Here is a 13,426-nt window from a genome sequence, read left to right on the forward strand (position 1 = left end):
GTACTTGTACTGGTCACCAAGAAAATAATTCTCTACCTCAACATAAGAAAATCTAAAAAAAAAAAAAAATTAACCTAACTACCGTTTTAAGGAAAAACCCCTTGTCATATGCCTCTATAGTGTTACATTTTTTAGAATGCTAGTTGGTATTATCGAAGCAATACTTCCAGATAAATAGCATAATTACTATAGTCGGGCAGCATTCCTGTGGAAATCAGCTCCATCAGCCTGATTTCGGCATATTAAATGAATTAAGTTAAAGCGAAAATGCTATTGTCTGAAAAACAAGAGAAAATATTAAAGGCAGAACAACTGGCTCCACTTCTGCAAATTAAGCAAAATTAGGCAAAAAGAAAGGAAGCGGGCAAAGGGAAGGAACTCAAGAGCTATTTGCAGCAGGGGTCCCTTGCAAGTTAGTTCTAGGCGCTTCCCCTTGAGCTCGAAGAAATAAGGAGACCAAAGAAGAAAAGGCACCTCTCCTTTCGTTCAGAAGCCCAAAGTTATACTCTTTTCACAACTTGCAATATTCATTGAGTTCAGTGTAAGATGTATGGGAGATCTGGATTCAGTGGGACTGTTCGGGAGAAGGGAGTGGCATTTACTTTTTCAGTCTGGAGCCCGTAAGAACTGTATCAGAGTACTCAAAAACCCTTAGTTATCTAGCAAAGGCTCTCGGAGCATCCTCCCCACGCACACTCCTGCAGGGCTGGGCGGCTCCTCCCTCTCCCCCTTCTGTCCTTAGGGCTGGACCAAGGTCCAGTGGCCGGCGCACCGTTAGTCCAAGGGCCACCCTGGCCCGGCCTGCGCCACCAGCCCCGGGCAAGGCCAGAGCGCAAGCCGCTGTCTGGTCTCCGCTTCCCAGAGCCACGCAGCGGCGGCGGCGCGCAGCTGGACACCAGCATCACCAGGATGCCCATTATAATAAAAACTTGGGGGAGTATGTCTACATACTGCCGATGTGAAGGCACAGCCCGGGACGCGGGCTCCGGGACCGCCGGCCCGTCCCGCCCCTCCTAGCGGCCCAGGGGCGGCGGTCCGTACCTGTCCTCCGAGACGCTGATGACGCCCTCCTCCTTGGGCACGATCACGGCCATATTCACCACCTCCTGGGACCCCTCGACCCGCTGCAGCAGGATGGGTTTGCGGGTCAGCGGCTTGGGCTGGATCTCCGCCGCCATCGGAGGAGGGGGCGCGTCGGGCGCCGCCGCCGCCAACCGCACCGCGGAGCTGGGCTGAGGAGACCGCTCAGGCACGGGCACAAGCTGAGACAGGGACTCTGGTTGGCCGGAGCGGGACGCCGGGGACCCGCGATCATAGCCTGGCCGCGCTCCGGGAACGACTCCGCGCTCCCGGCTTCGGGCACCGAAACCACCACGACCCGGGTTGCAAGCCGGCGCCACCACCGGAGGAGGGGGCGGAGAGCTGGGGGGCGGAGCCGGTAGGGGGCGGGGCCTGCCGCAGGGGGTGGCCGCTGGTGGGCGCGAGGGCGGCGGCACTTCCGGAAGGGTGGTGGAGGAGGTGAGGAAACCTAAAAAAGGAGGCGGGACGTTGGCGGCCCAATACGCGTGCGCCAGCCCACCAGCCCATTTCCGCCCCGCCCCTACTGAATTCCCGAAGCCTCGCAGCACCGCCCCTGGAACGCATGCGCCTTCCATTACCTGCGGTCTCCTAGACTCGCCACCTTCCACCTCCAATCTGTAGTCCCCTCCCTTTCTAATCTCCCGTGAACGCGCGTGTAAACCCCCCGGGAACGCGCTTGCCAGAGGCCCCGCCCCCTCCAAAATTTATAAAAAGGGGGCGGAGTGGAGCGGGGGAAAGTGGGCCTGGACGAGGCCGGAAAGAGAAGAAGCTTGCAGAAAGGAAAGAAGCTGAACTAGTTGGGACGTGACTGGGCGTGCGTAAGGGTTACCTGTTCTGAGCTTCCATAACAATGAGCCTGCCGCGACGGGAGGCCATTTACTGCTCCCAGCATGCACCAGGCCCAGGCTGCCGAGTGGCACCCCAAGGGCTCCTGGGAGTTGTAGTTTTTCGGAGCCTCGTCTCCCTTCTGGAATAACCTATTGCCCACTTCTCAGCGCTCCTGAACTGGGGAGCCCGGCACCGTCCCAGGCAATTAACTGAGTCGCGGCCCGGACTGATCTCTAAGGAGGAAATTGAAGAGCATCCCAGGGCTGAGCAGGTGGTTAAGATTGTTTCCTATAATAGTAGAGCCCGAGGGTGGGGAAAGAAGAGAATCTTTCGTATACGCATTTTTGAGGGGGTTTAGAGATCATCTGCAGTATCATCTAACTGGCTTTTCTTAAATGACTAAGTTACTAGCCCAAGGTTAACTTAGCTCCCAGTTAGGGCTATGCCCCCACCACACCCCCGGACTTGAACCCAGTCTCCCTCCCCTACTCCTGGCCCTGTCTTCTTTCCATTCGCCAGTAATTCAGCCTTTCTGGCTTGCTCCAGAGACAATGGAGAGAGTTACTGTGATTATTGAATGAATGTTAGGTGCCTGGCGCAGGGCCTGGCATGTGGGGTCGTTCATTATTTGACGACCCTACTAAGCCCTCCCAGAGTTAACAAACTAGCTGAAGAGTGGTCATGTGGTGTGACTGGGCTAGCAAGGGCTCTGGAGGTTAGAAAAATAATATGGCAGAACCGGGCAAAGAAATGACAGGCCTCGTAGAACTGCATTTCTTATGCAGGTTTTTGGCAGCCAAGGACCTGTCTCAAAGCACACAGTGCAACTCTTTACCACCTCCCATCTTTGCAGAAATTCTGTAAGGCACTAGAAAGTGAGACAGGTATTTTCCAGTTTGGGAACCTGGAACAAAGCATTCCCCTTCTCTGAGCCTCAGGTTCCCAATCTATTAAGTGGAAGATAATAATACCTACCTTGGGTGTTATGTGAGAGCTACAAAAGACATATTTTAAGTGACTTCATGCACAATAGGTCCTTCAGGGTTCCAGGTATTAGGACATGGACATATTTGGGAGACCATTATTCAGCCTACCACAAGGGTTTTAAATACTATTCTTATGCTCCTCAACTCCAAACTCATATATCTAATGCCACTCCACTTTGTCAATTAACCATTTAATAGGTGTTTCAAGCATTCCCAAACAGTATCTTCAAATCTACCACACCATTCACCCAATGGTTAAAAACTGAGTTCCTAAGAGTCATCCTTGATTCTTCTCTTTTCCTCACAACTCCTTTCCAAACCATAAACTCATCAGCTCCGCCTCCAGAGTAGGTCTTGAATTTTCCCACTAATGTCACCTCTACCCCAGTCCGAGTCACCATATGCTCTGGCCTCTACTATCACAGTAACCTACCTGCTTTCCCTGCTTCTTCTCTTGAACCCTTCCCTCACCCACCCCAAACTCTTTTTATCTATCTAATCTATTTTTATCACAGTGACCAGAGGATTATGTTTTAAAACATAAGCCAGATCACATTACTCCTCTGCTTCAAGTCTGTCAGTGGCTTACCATTGCATTTGGGATAATGCTTCTCCAACCTCACCTCTCCTCCTGTTCGATACTCTCTAAGCCCTGGCTTAGAAAATCCCAGAAACACCAACCTTCTTCCTGATGGTGGCCTTTGCAGTGGGATACTTGCTTCTCACCACTGAGGCTTCAGTCTAAAGAGTCTTACCCTCCCACCTCTAACATACCCCACCTCCTTATAACACTCACTGTCATATCATGCTGTTTTGTTTTGCAGTCCTCACTTCTGCCCCAAATAATCTTTGTTTCTTATTTATTTCTTAGTTCTCCATCTTCTAGAAGAGAAGCACCAGGAGAGAAAGGACCTTACCTGCCTGTTCATCGTTGTATTCCCAGCCCCTAGAATCATAGCTGGCCCATTAGGAGGAATGCTGTAAGTATTTGTCAAATGAATGAGTAGAAAGAAAGACAGGCAAGTCTGAATTTAACTCTTTTCCATTAGAGTGTAATGGAAAGACTGGAATCTGGACCTTACCCTAATTCCTGGGATGGGATGATCCTTGGGAGAATACACAAAACAGGCAGATGGTAATACCAATATGGTAAAGCCAACAGGTGAGTAATTGGTATCCAAGAGAAAGGCTTAGTATGCAATTTCTCCTTCTCTTCCTGGTAGCAGGTACAAGGGTCTCCTCAGCAACAAGGTTCTGTGGCACTGAAGCCCGGCTGCCCATCAGAATGCCTTGGGAGCTTTTTGAAAATGCAGAGCCCTGGACCCTATCCCTGAACAACTGGATTTGGTTTTCTAGGAGCTTGGTCTGAGAATATGAATTTTTATAAAGTTTCAGGTGATTCTAAAGCAGGTGATCCTTGTTTCTAGTCTAGTCTGGGAAGCCCAGATCTAGGAATCCAACGGAAGGGTGCAGGAAAAGTGATGAGTGGTACAGAGGGCTGGGCCTCCAACTATGGGGCACATCTCCCCCTCCCTTTTCTTCCCCAGCATGAGAGACTAGCCAGGCTGCTTGTTCTTCCACTGGTAACATCTGTTGTTTCTGATCAGACTAATGCCTTTTTGTATGTGTGGTCCATTGAGTAACAGAACACTCACTGCCTGTGACTTTTTGCCCTACTCACCTGTGCCAGAATCAAGCACGAGGCTTTTGCAAAGCTTTCCCCTTAATCTTCCTCTCACTCCTCTCTGGTCTGGGCAGGCTTGAGCTAACAGTAGGTTTTCATGTATACAAAGGTATTAAGGTTCATCTAGGTATCTATATCTGTATCTACATATTTTTTAAATAGACTTTTTTTTTTTTTAAGAGCAGTCTTAGGTTCACAGTAAAATTGACTGGAAAGTACAAGGAGTTCCTATATGCCCCCTGCCCCCACACATGGATAGTTTTCCCCATGATCCACAGCTCCCACCAGACTGGTACATTTGTAACAATCAGTGAACCTGCGCTGATACATCTTTACCACCCAAAGTCCATTGTTTTCCCTAGGGTTCACTCTCTGAGTTGTGAGTTCTATGTGTTTAGACAAATGTATAATGACATGTATCCATGATAATAATACCATATAGAATAATTACACTGCCCTAAAAATCCTCTGTGTTCTGCCTATTTGTCCCTCTCTCCCAGGCCCCTGGCAATTGCCGATCTTTTTATTGTCCCCATAGTTTTGCCTTTTCCAGAATGTCATATAGTTGGGATTACACAGGGTGTAGACTTTTCAGATTGGCTTCTTTCATTTAGTAACATGCTTTTAAGTGTCGCCCATGCCCTTTCATGGATTGATAGCTCATTTGTTTGTAGTGCTGAGTAATATTCCATTGTCTGTAGGTATCATTATTTTGTTTATCCATTCACCTGCTGAAGGCCATCTTGGATATTCCCACTTTGCCGCAATTTTAGATAAAACTGCTATAAATATCTGTGTTCAGGTTTTTGTGTGGACATAAGTTTCCAATTCCTTTGGGTAAATACCAAAGAGCCCATTTGTTGGATTGTATGGGGAAGAGTATGTTTATTTCTGTAAGAAACTGCCAATCTGTCTTCTAAAGTGGCTGTGCCATTATGAATTCCCACCAGTTAGGTTCATCTATATTTCAGAGGAAATGAATTCTGGAATTTTCTGAAGAGGAACTAGGAAGGCAGGGTAGGATGAAGTAAGAATAGAAACCAGCCTTAGGGAAATGGTGACAAGGTGAAATAGTGGCAGAAAAAAGAGAAGGAGGAAGGGGGTTTATGTTTCTGTTCCTTCTTTGCTTTGTCTTTATTAATAATATTCATGCCACTGCAGACCCACCCATACCCTAAGCCCTGAATTGAGCTGAAGTGAGAGGCAGGGACTGTGACTGATGATCTGCCCCTAAGCAAACCAAGAGCAGAGGAATCTCAAGTACATTTTGTCAAGAAGAAGTGGGTATACTATTCCTAGAACAAAGTAGCTCTCAAAAAAATGTTTGTTGGATGCAGGCATAAATGAAAACATAAATTCCTCAGTTTACCATTCAAATGTCTTAAATCTATTAGAATCCTTGGTTCAGCTTCAGGAAACTCAGACCTGCTCACAATTCCATAGACACTATCTTCCCTCATTCTTTCTTCTAGAAAATTGGTGCCTGCTGTGTTCCAGGGAATAAGCTAGGTACTAAATATGACTCTTGTGAATTTAAGGACAGAGCTCAATTTGACCCGTGTCTTGATTTCATTATTGGAGGGCCACTGGCTCTGAGCACAGTGAACAGGTAGAGGAGTTGGTGTGAGAAGCTTTTGGTTTTAAAGTAAAGGTCAGGACTATGCTCAGGTTCTGCTGATGTAGTTGGTTCTGCTCTAAATCTTTTTCACAAATAATGTTAAATAGAATGTATGAAGGAATTAAATGGGACCTGTGAGGAATGAATGTTACCCATACAAAATAATGAGATGGGAGGAGGGGTGAAATATATTGCCATCTAGGCAAAATGATTAATCCATGTGGAAGGAATCCGTCTCTAACTCCCATACATAACTACAGGTACTTTACTGAGGAATGGACATTTTGTATTTTGTGGAAACTTTGGGGGGATACCACATTTTTTTCTACATGTGCCTGTTTTGGGTTCCATTTTCCACCTAAAATTATATACACGAGGGAAATAAATGATTCTGTAAACAAAGAATGAGATCATCTGTATCTCAAAGACCTTGATGGAAGGGCATGGTTAATGACCAAAATTCTAATGTTGTCACTGGAGTCCTGGCAGAATTGTATCTGACACTCTTTGGCTATCTGATGATACTTTTAAAAGTTTCTCATACACTTCAAGGATCAACACAATGCAGCCATCTTCCAGACGAGCCACCTGTAGTATATTAGGCCTCATTGACATGGTTTTAGGAAAAGCATTTCCCCATCCTCAGAATCTATACCATAAGCCCTTTTTAAGCGGAGACAGCTTTCCTCTTCTGTTGAACTACCCCCTGGTATCAAGCCCAGTGCAAAGCATGAAGAGGGAGCTCAGTAATGACAAGTAAGTAGAAAGATTAATTGAATCTTAATGTCTTTGCAGAACAGCTTCTGGTAAAATGGATCCTAGAAGCATGTTTTTCCTATCAACACAATTTACGTGGCAGCTAATACTGGAGGCCAGAGAGATCGGGACAAGGGTTTGTTACCAAAGGTGCCTCCTCTTGAGTAAAATTAGTTGGAATCAGATAAGATACCATGGGGAAAGGGCTTTTGTGCTAACCAAATCAACATTAGCCTTTCTCTTGAACTGCCTTTCTGTTTCAGTGGAAGGGAGAAACCAAAAAAAACCTCAAGCAATAGGGAAAAAGACCGTATTGACAAATAAATAAAATGAGTAAAGAGGGAGGATGGAACAAATTCAAAGTCCTGAAAAGAAACAGAAAGAGGCCAAGATATTAATGATAGCTCTAACAGTATAACCCAAACTTTGATCACTATGTTAAATCCCTTGAAGTGTTCTGTGGGCTTCTCAAACATACATTTTTATTTCCAGGATATGAAATCCTAAAGAATCTATATCCTTTATCGTCTGTTCACAGATTAAGTATTTTCAAAAAGCTGATTCTCTTTTGAGGTTGGTGCAAAACGGAGCTAAAAGCTGCACCCCTGAGAGGAATGATGAACACCGTGACAATGTGGTGCTGTTCTGCCACTGGCCTCACTGCCCCCGCCTTGCTCTCTCCAAGCCATCCTTCTCATTGCTGCTAGAGCAATCTTTCTAAAACTCATTTTACTTCCTAGCATAGCCTACACCCTCTAAGAGCTTTCTGTGTCTCTAGAATTGAAACTAGACTCATCATCTGGCTCATGCCTACCTCTACAATCCATTTCCCACTTCCTACCCCCTCAACCTCACCTCCAGTGACACTGCATCAGGTAAAATGCTTTTAGTTGTGAGTAACATGAAATTCTACTTGATCTTTTAAACCATGAAGGGAATACCAGCTTCCACTTACCTGGTCAGAGGTGGGTCAGCTCATTGGCTCCATTTCTGTGGCATCCCCCTCACTCTATGCGACATCCTCATCCGCTGGTTGGCTCTCCTTGAGGTAGCAAAATAGAAACCAGTAGCTCTCGGGTTGACATGCTTTTTCTTCCATGTGAATGCATCTTTTCTCCTAACCATCAAACCAAAATCCTGGACTTCTTTCTGTTTGGACATATCCAGCCCTGACCTAACATCTCTGAGGAATGCCATGGCTGATTTGCTTAGGCTTGGATGACACACTTCTCTGAGAACCAGCTGCAACAAAAGAATAGATTCCACTGACTGCCTAAGGCCGATCAAGATCCATCCTTGGAGCTGGGAATAAGGTCAATTATATTCCACCCGTGGCTGGGAAATGTGGAGGGAAGGAGAGAACGGATGCAGAATAAGCATCTTCAGAATCCAAATTACTTATGACTCTCTAGGCCTTTCATCCCATGGTATAGCTCTCTTTTCTCTTTCTGAGATATTCTTTCCCCATTTGATCTGTCTGGCAAACTCCTACTCTGCTCTCAACTCCAGACCAAGCATTTCACCCTCTGTAAGATCTTTCAGGCTCCCTCTTCCCAAACAGTGGATTAAGTCCTTCTGTGTACCATTCTTATACCCAGTGCAAACTAAATTTATTGCCTTACTCGTTGTTCATGGATTATTTGTTTGATAGATTTATCTCCCCCCAATAGACAGTTAAGTTCTTGAGTACAGAAACCCTCTTTTTTGTAATCCTTACTTTTGACATTTATAAAATGACCAGAGCATATATGAGTACCCTTTAAATAAATTCTGAGTTTTGTTAATTCTACTAGAGATTGATCACCACCTGTTGATGACCTACTTATGTGCTCTGTGTGGAGGTGTGACCTCCTCTGATGTCTAACCTCAAGAAAGAGACAGATCCTCAAAAAAAGTAAATGGAGCCAGGAGCAAAAGAAACAGAAGATGAAATGCCTGAGTCACTCTGGTTCTTGGCCTTCTTGGTCCTGGTTGAGAGGCAATCTAGAGGTCCTTGAGTGTCCAAGTCTTACTAGTTTCCAAAAGCACCCTCCAACTATGAAGGCAGTTCAGGCACCAGACAACAGGCTTTCCTATATGAACCTCAAGCTGGAAACCTGGCCAACCAGATTACCTACTTCCATGTTATGTTCCATGCTGTGATAATTTTATTATTCCTAACCAAAAAAGGGAAAGCTTGCTCTAAATAGTATTTCCTTTCACCTTACAGCTCCAAAAAAAGAATACCATCTTTTACCTTTCCTCAACTCCTAGTATCTCTAAGGGGTGGAGCAAAGAATTGAACATTTCCAAAAAAGGAAGTGGAATGATCGTCCTTATCAGCAATTGTTTTTAACACACTTACTTTTGGTAGGGCACAAACACGTGTCACTGAGAAACGTAAGAAGGCCTTGCAAAATTTCAGGGAAGCTAATAGTGAATTCACAAATGATAAGTGGTCTGCAAATAATAACATTGATTATAGTAATGCAAGTATTCTGGAGGACCCTGGGATTCAAAAATGAAAAGACATTTGCTGTAGTAGATGCCAGTATCTGTCATTAGAGTCATAAAAGCAGCAGAAGAGAGGCTCTATGACCTAAGTGAAGTCACATATAAATGTAACAGCTAGAGACCATGAATAAGTATATGATAGTGTAGTATAAATTATACATCTGTGATAGCACTGCGGCAACATTATTTGACTGATTACTGAGGGAGTGATCAGTATGGAATGATATTAGTCAGGAAAGGCTCTTGAAGGGGTGAGTCACAGGTTTTCGAACAAGAGGCTGACATGATGTAGTTGGCACTCAAAAAATATTGTCTTAGCAACTCTGTAGAGAATGAACTGAGATGGGAAAGCACAAATCAGGGAGACCAGGTAGGAGGCGGTAATGCAAACGAGGTGATGGGCGCCTGGACTGCCGTGTGGGCTGTGAAATAGAGTTGGAATGGCTTAGAGAAGGCGATGCAGTAGGTTGCATAATAGCGTGGGCCTTGCAGACAAAACTGATTTGGGCACCGATCCTGGCTCCACTGACTGGCTGTGTTACTTGGGTAACTAACCTACCTGCTCTGGGTCTGTTCCTTTATCTGGAAAATGCACTTGCGGGTGCTTGTTGTTTTTGCTGTCCAGTATTTGAACGTCCTTCCTAAGCAAATCTGAGTGAATCCCAATGTAGGGGGAAGACACGCAGGGGAACCTGCTTCTCCCACCAGGCCCTTGCATCTAGGGCATCGATCGGCACGTGCTCTGAGTAGGACCAGTTGGTGCCCACCCGCCTGTCTGTCTGTACTGCGGAATAGTGATGCAAAGACACTGCAGTCGGTGTGAGAATCTTTGAGCTCTCCCTGCTGAGATTAGAATCCAGAAGTGTGGTACCTGGCTGGCTCAGTCATTAGAGCATGTGACTTTTTTTTTTAATTTTTTTTTTAATGTTTATTTATTTTTGAGAGAGAGAGAGAGAGACAGAGCATGAGCAGGGAAGGGGCAGAGAGAGAGGGAGACACAGAATCGGAAGCAGGCTCCAGGCTTCGAGCTGTCAGCACAGAGCCCGACGCGGGGCTCGAACTCATGAGCCATGAGATCACGACCTGAGCTGAAGTTGGACGCTCAACCGACTGAGCCACCCAGGCGCCCCTAAAGCATGTGACTCTTGATCTCAGGGTTGTGAGTTCAAGCCTCACAGTGGGCATGGAGCTTACTTTAAGAAAAGAAGAAGAATCCAAAGACATGGTGGAACACGTCCTCAGAAATTGTTACTGAGGTAGGATCTCAGTTTCGTGCTCTGCTTCTTCCCTTGGCTCTGCCCTGAACCCAGTCCTCTACCTTCCTATGGGCTGTGTGAGTTGCCCAACACCTTTCCAGTTAATTCCTCTTCTGTTTAAGTTACCTGCCATTTGCTCTCAAGAACCCTGACTAGAACATGACCTCATAGGACTATTTTGAGGATTGAATAAGACGATGTATATAAGGCCTTTAGCCCAGTACTTGTCATGGGTAAACACTTATTGAATCATTGATCTGAGAAACAACAAAGAAAATGACAGAATAGTGACAGACTTGGATACTTGGTTAGTTGTGGGAGAAGAATAAAAAGGAAGAATGGGGAAGGTAACACTAAGTTTACAAACCTGTCTTCCACATCCTTATTCTACCTCGAACAAGAATCTAGAAGCCAACAGAAGGATGGCTAGGCGTTAATGGCGAAATACTGACCTCTCAGCATGTCGACTGAGAACAAGGTAGTTTACTCACATGACAAAGTCTAAACTTGTCAGCCTGGCCCGTAAGGCACTTCATAACCCTGTTCAAACCTGCCTTTCCAGCCCTGAAGCTTGCCACTCCCCAAGAAGCATCTGACGCCATACTCAAATCACGCTGCTTGGTGTCCCAAGAACACATCGTGTTATTCTGAGCTCTGCTGCCTCTCACACTCTAGTCTCTTTGCCTGAAATGTCCTTCTCATCCTCCTTCAACTTCAACTCATTTAGGACTTGGGTTGCATCTCTTACCCTCAGTGAAGCCCTTCCCTAATTCCTTCCAGGCAATGTTACATTTTATTCTGAAGTGCTCTTTTTTAAAAAAACGAAATTCTTTTCCATCATTTTTTAAGTTTATTTATCTTCGAAAGAGAGAGGGAGAGCACGCGAGCAGGGGAGGGGCAGAGAGAGAGAGAGAGAGGAGACAGAGAATCCCGAGCAGGCTCCCACGCTGTCAGTACAGAGCCAGATGCAGGGCTTGAGCCCACAAACCACGTGATCATGACCCAAGCGGAAACCAAGAGTAGGTTGCTTAACTGACTGAGCCACCCAGATGCCCCTAAAGTGCACTTTGTGTCTCTCTCCTTCACTCCCTTGGGTGGCCCCAGACCCCACGGACTGTGGTTTGGCCCTCCTTGTATCGCCATTGCCTGACATTGTCTGGATGCAGCCAGTACTTCACAGGCTCATTGTTGAACAGCCAGAACGTTCCTTTATAATTTGGTTAGAGATAAAAGGGTATGTGTCTAAGACAACGTGATTCGACAATCCACAGACAAAAGTCAGTTTTGCTCATTATGTGTTTATGTATTAAGTAACAAATACAAGTCCTTTTAACTTCCCAGGTCCTGAAGGGCAGAGTTCTGTGTTAACTCACTTTGTACCCATTGGGTTTTACCCTAACCAGCAGGACAAAGGACTTGGAATCCTTTTTAGGTGTTGCTTTGATGTAACCAAAGCAGTGTTACTCGTATGCTGAAGAAGCTGTGGTTGGAGACCCTGAGTGTAAGAGGCCAGCCCAGCAACCTTGGTCAGGTTTTTCTGTACTTTGAAGCCCTGATACCTGTGACTTACCCAACTCATCTTTCCTGAATAGGAACGCTAATGAAAATGATTATTTCCATTTGCAGTTCCCCAAGTTAGCTTAAGCACAGGTTTCCAGAGAAACATAGCCATGAGGCCAAAATTTAGTTTTATCTTCCATTGCCCTCAGAAATTATTCTTCTTTATCTCCTAAAGACATTTTAAGAGATTTCACTTTTTTTTTTTAATGTTTATTTATTTTTGAGAGAGAGAGCGTGCACAAGCACGGGAGGGACAAGAGAAAGGGGGAGACACAGAATCTGAAGCAGGCTCCAGGCTCCGAGCTGTCAGCACAGAGGCCCATTGCGGGGTTCGAACTCACGAACTGTGAGATCATGACCTGAGCCGAAGTCGGATGCTTAACCGACTGAGCCACCCAGGCGCCCCAAGTGATTTCACTTTTAATTTAATTTTTAAATAAATAATACATTCTGTGGTTCAAAATTCAAAAGTATACAGTGCAAAGTGTGTCCCATCACCTTGCACCCTGGCCATCTGGCTTCTCTCCCTGTGGGCAACCACAATTATTGCTTTCTCATGCTTTCTTCCCAAGATATTTTATGCACAGAAGGAAATATTTTTCAATTTCCTACTATGTGTTACAGAAAAGTTAAATTAGCACACATTGTTCTGCATCTTACCTTTTAGTCACTAAATGATATATCTTACAGGTCTTCTCATATCAGTACATATCAGTGCCTACATTTTTTCCTGGCCTTTAGGGTTTCTCCCCCAATCCTTTCTATTTTATGAACAATTCAGCAGCTCTTTTAAACCTCCTTTCAAGGAGCGCCTGGGGGGCTCAGTCGGTTAAGCATCCTACTCTTGGTTTCGGCATAGGTTGTGATTTCACAGCTCATGATTTCGAGCCCCATGTCAGGCTCTGCGCTGTCAGCCCAGAACCTGCTTGAGATTTCTTTCTTTCCATCTCTCTCTCTCAATAAATAAATAAACACAAAAAATTTTAAATAAATAAATAAATTTCCTTTCAAACTTCCTAACCAGTCTCTGCCTTCTTTATTCTCAAAAAATGCTGTCTCTCTTAACTCACAGAGGAAACAGAAACCATTAGATAAAGATGCTCTCAATTTCCTGCCACCTGTCTACCTTGTACTTCAGACTCCTTTGGTTCCAAATAGCACATGG

The 13,426-nt window shown here is 45.3% G+C and overlaps 1 protein-coding gene and 1 long non-coding RNA gene across 6 annotated transcripts in view; one reads left to right on the forward strand and one right to left on the reverse strand.

Moving 5' to 3' along the window:
- The window catches only part of WDFY2 (WD repeat and FYVE domain containing 2), a 173,439-nt gene extending 171,468 nt beyond the window's left edge, over window positions 1-1,971 (reverse strand). The window contains exon 1 of one of the 2 annotated variants that reach the window (XM_053214907.1): window positions 1,910-1,971. In XM_053214907.1, the coding sequence (XP_053070882.1) occupies window positions 1,910-1,956 (47 nt within the window). In that variant the 5' untranslated portion in view covers window positions 1,957-1,971. Of the gene's footprint in view, window positions 1-1,041; window positions 1,179-1,909 lie in introns of those variants that run through there. The other variant, XM_053214908.1, reaches the window with a different exon arrangement.
- A 74-nt stretch (window positions 1,972-2,045) lies between these two features.
- LOC113600963 (uncharacterized) overlaps window positions 2,046-13,426 on the forward strand; it is an 86,901-nt gene continuing 75,520 nt past the window's right edge. For all 4 annotated transcript variants that reach the window (XR_008295279.1, XR_008295274.1, XR_008295277.1 and 1 more), the window contains exons 1-2: window positions 2,046-2,179; window positions 3,766-3,874. This is a non-coding gene — a long non-coding RNA (uncharacterized LOC113600963). The remainder of the gene's footprint in view (window positions 2,180-3,765; window positions 3,875-13,426) is intronic.

Source organism: Acinonyx jubatus, chromosome A1, assembly GCF_027475565.1.
Source record: "Acinonyx jubatus isolate Ajub_Pintada_27869175 chromosome A1, VMU_Ajub_asm_v1.0, whole genome shotgun sequence".
Lineage (NCBI taxonomy): Eukaryota > Metazoa > Chordata > Mammalia > Carnivora > Felidae > Acinonyx > Acinonyx jubatus.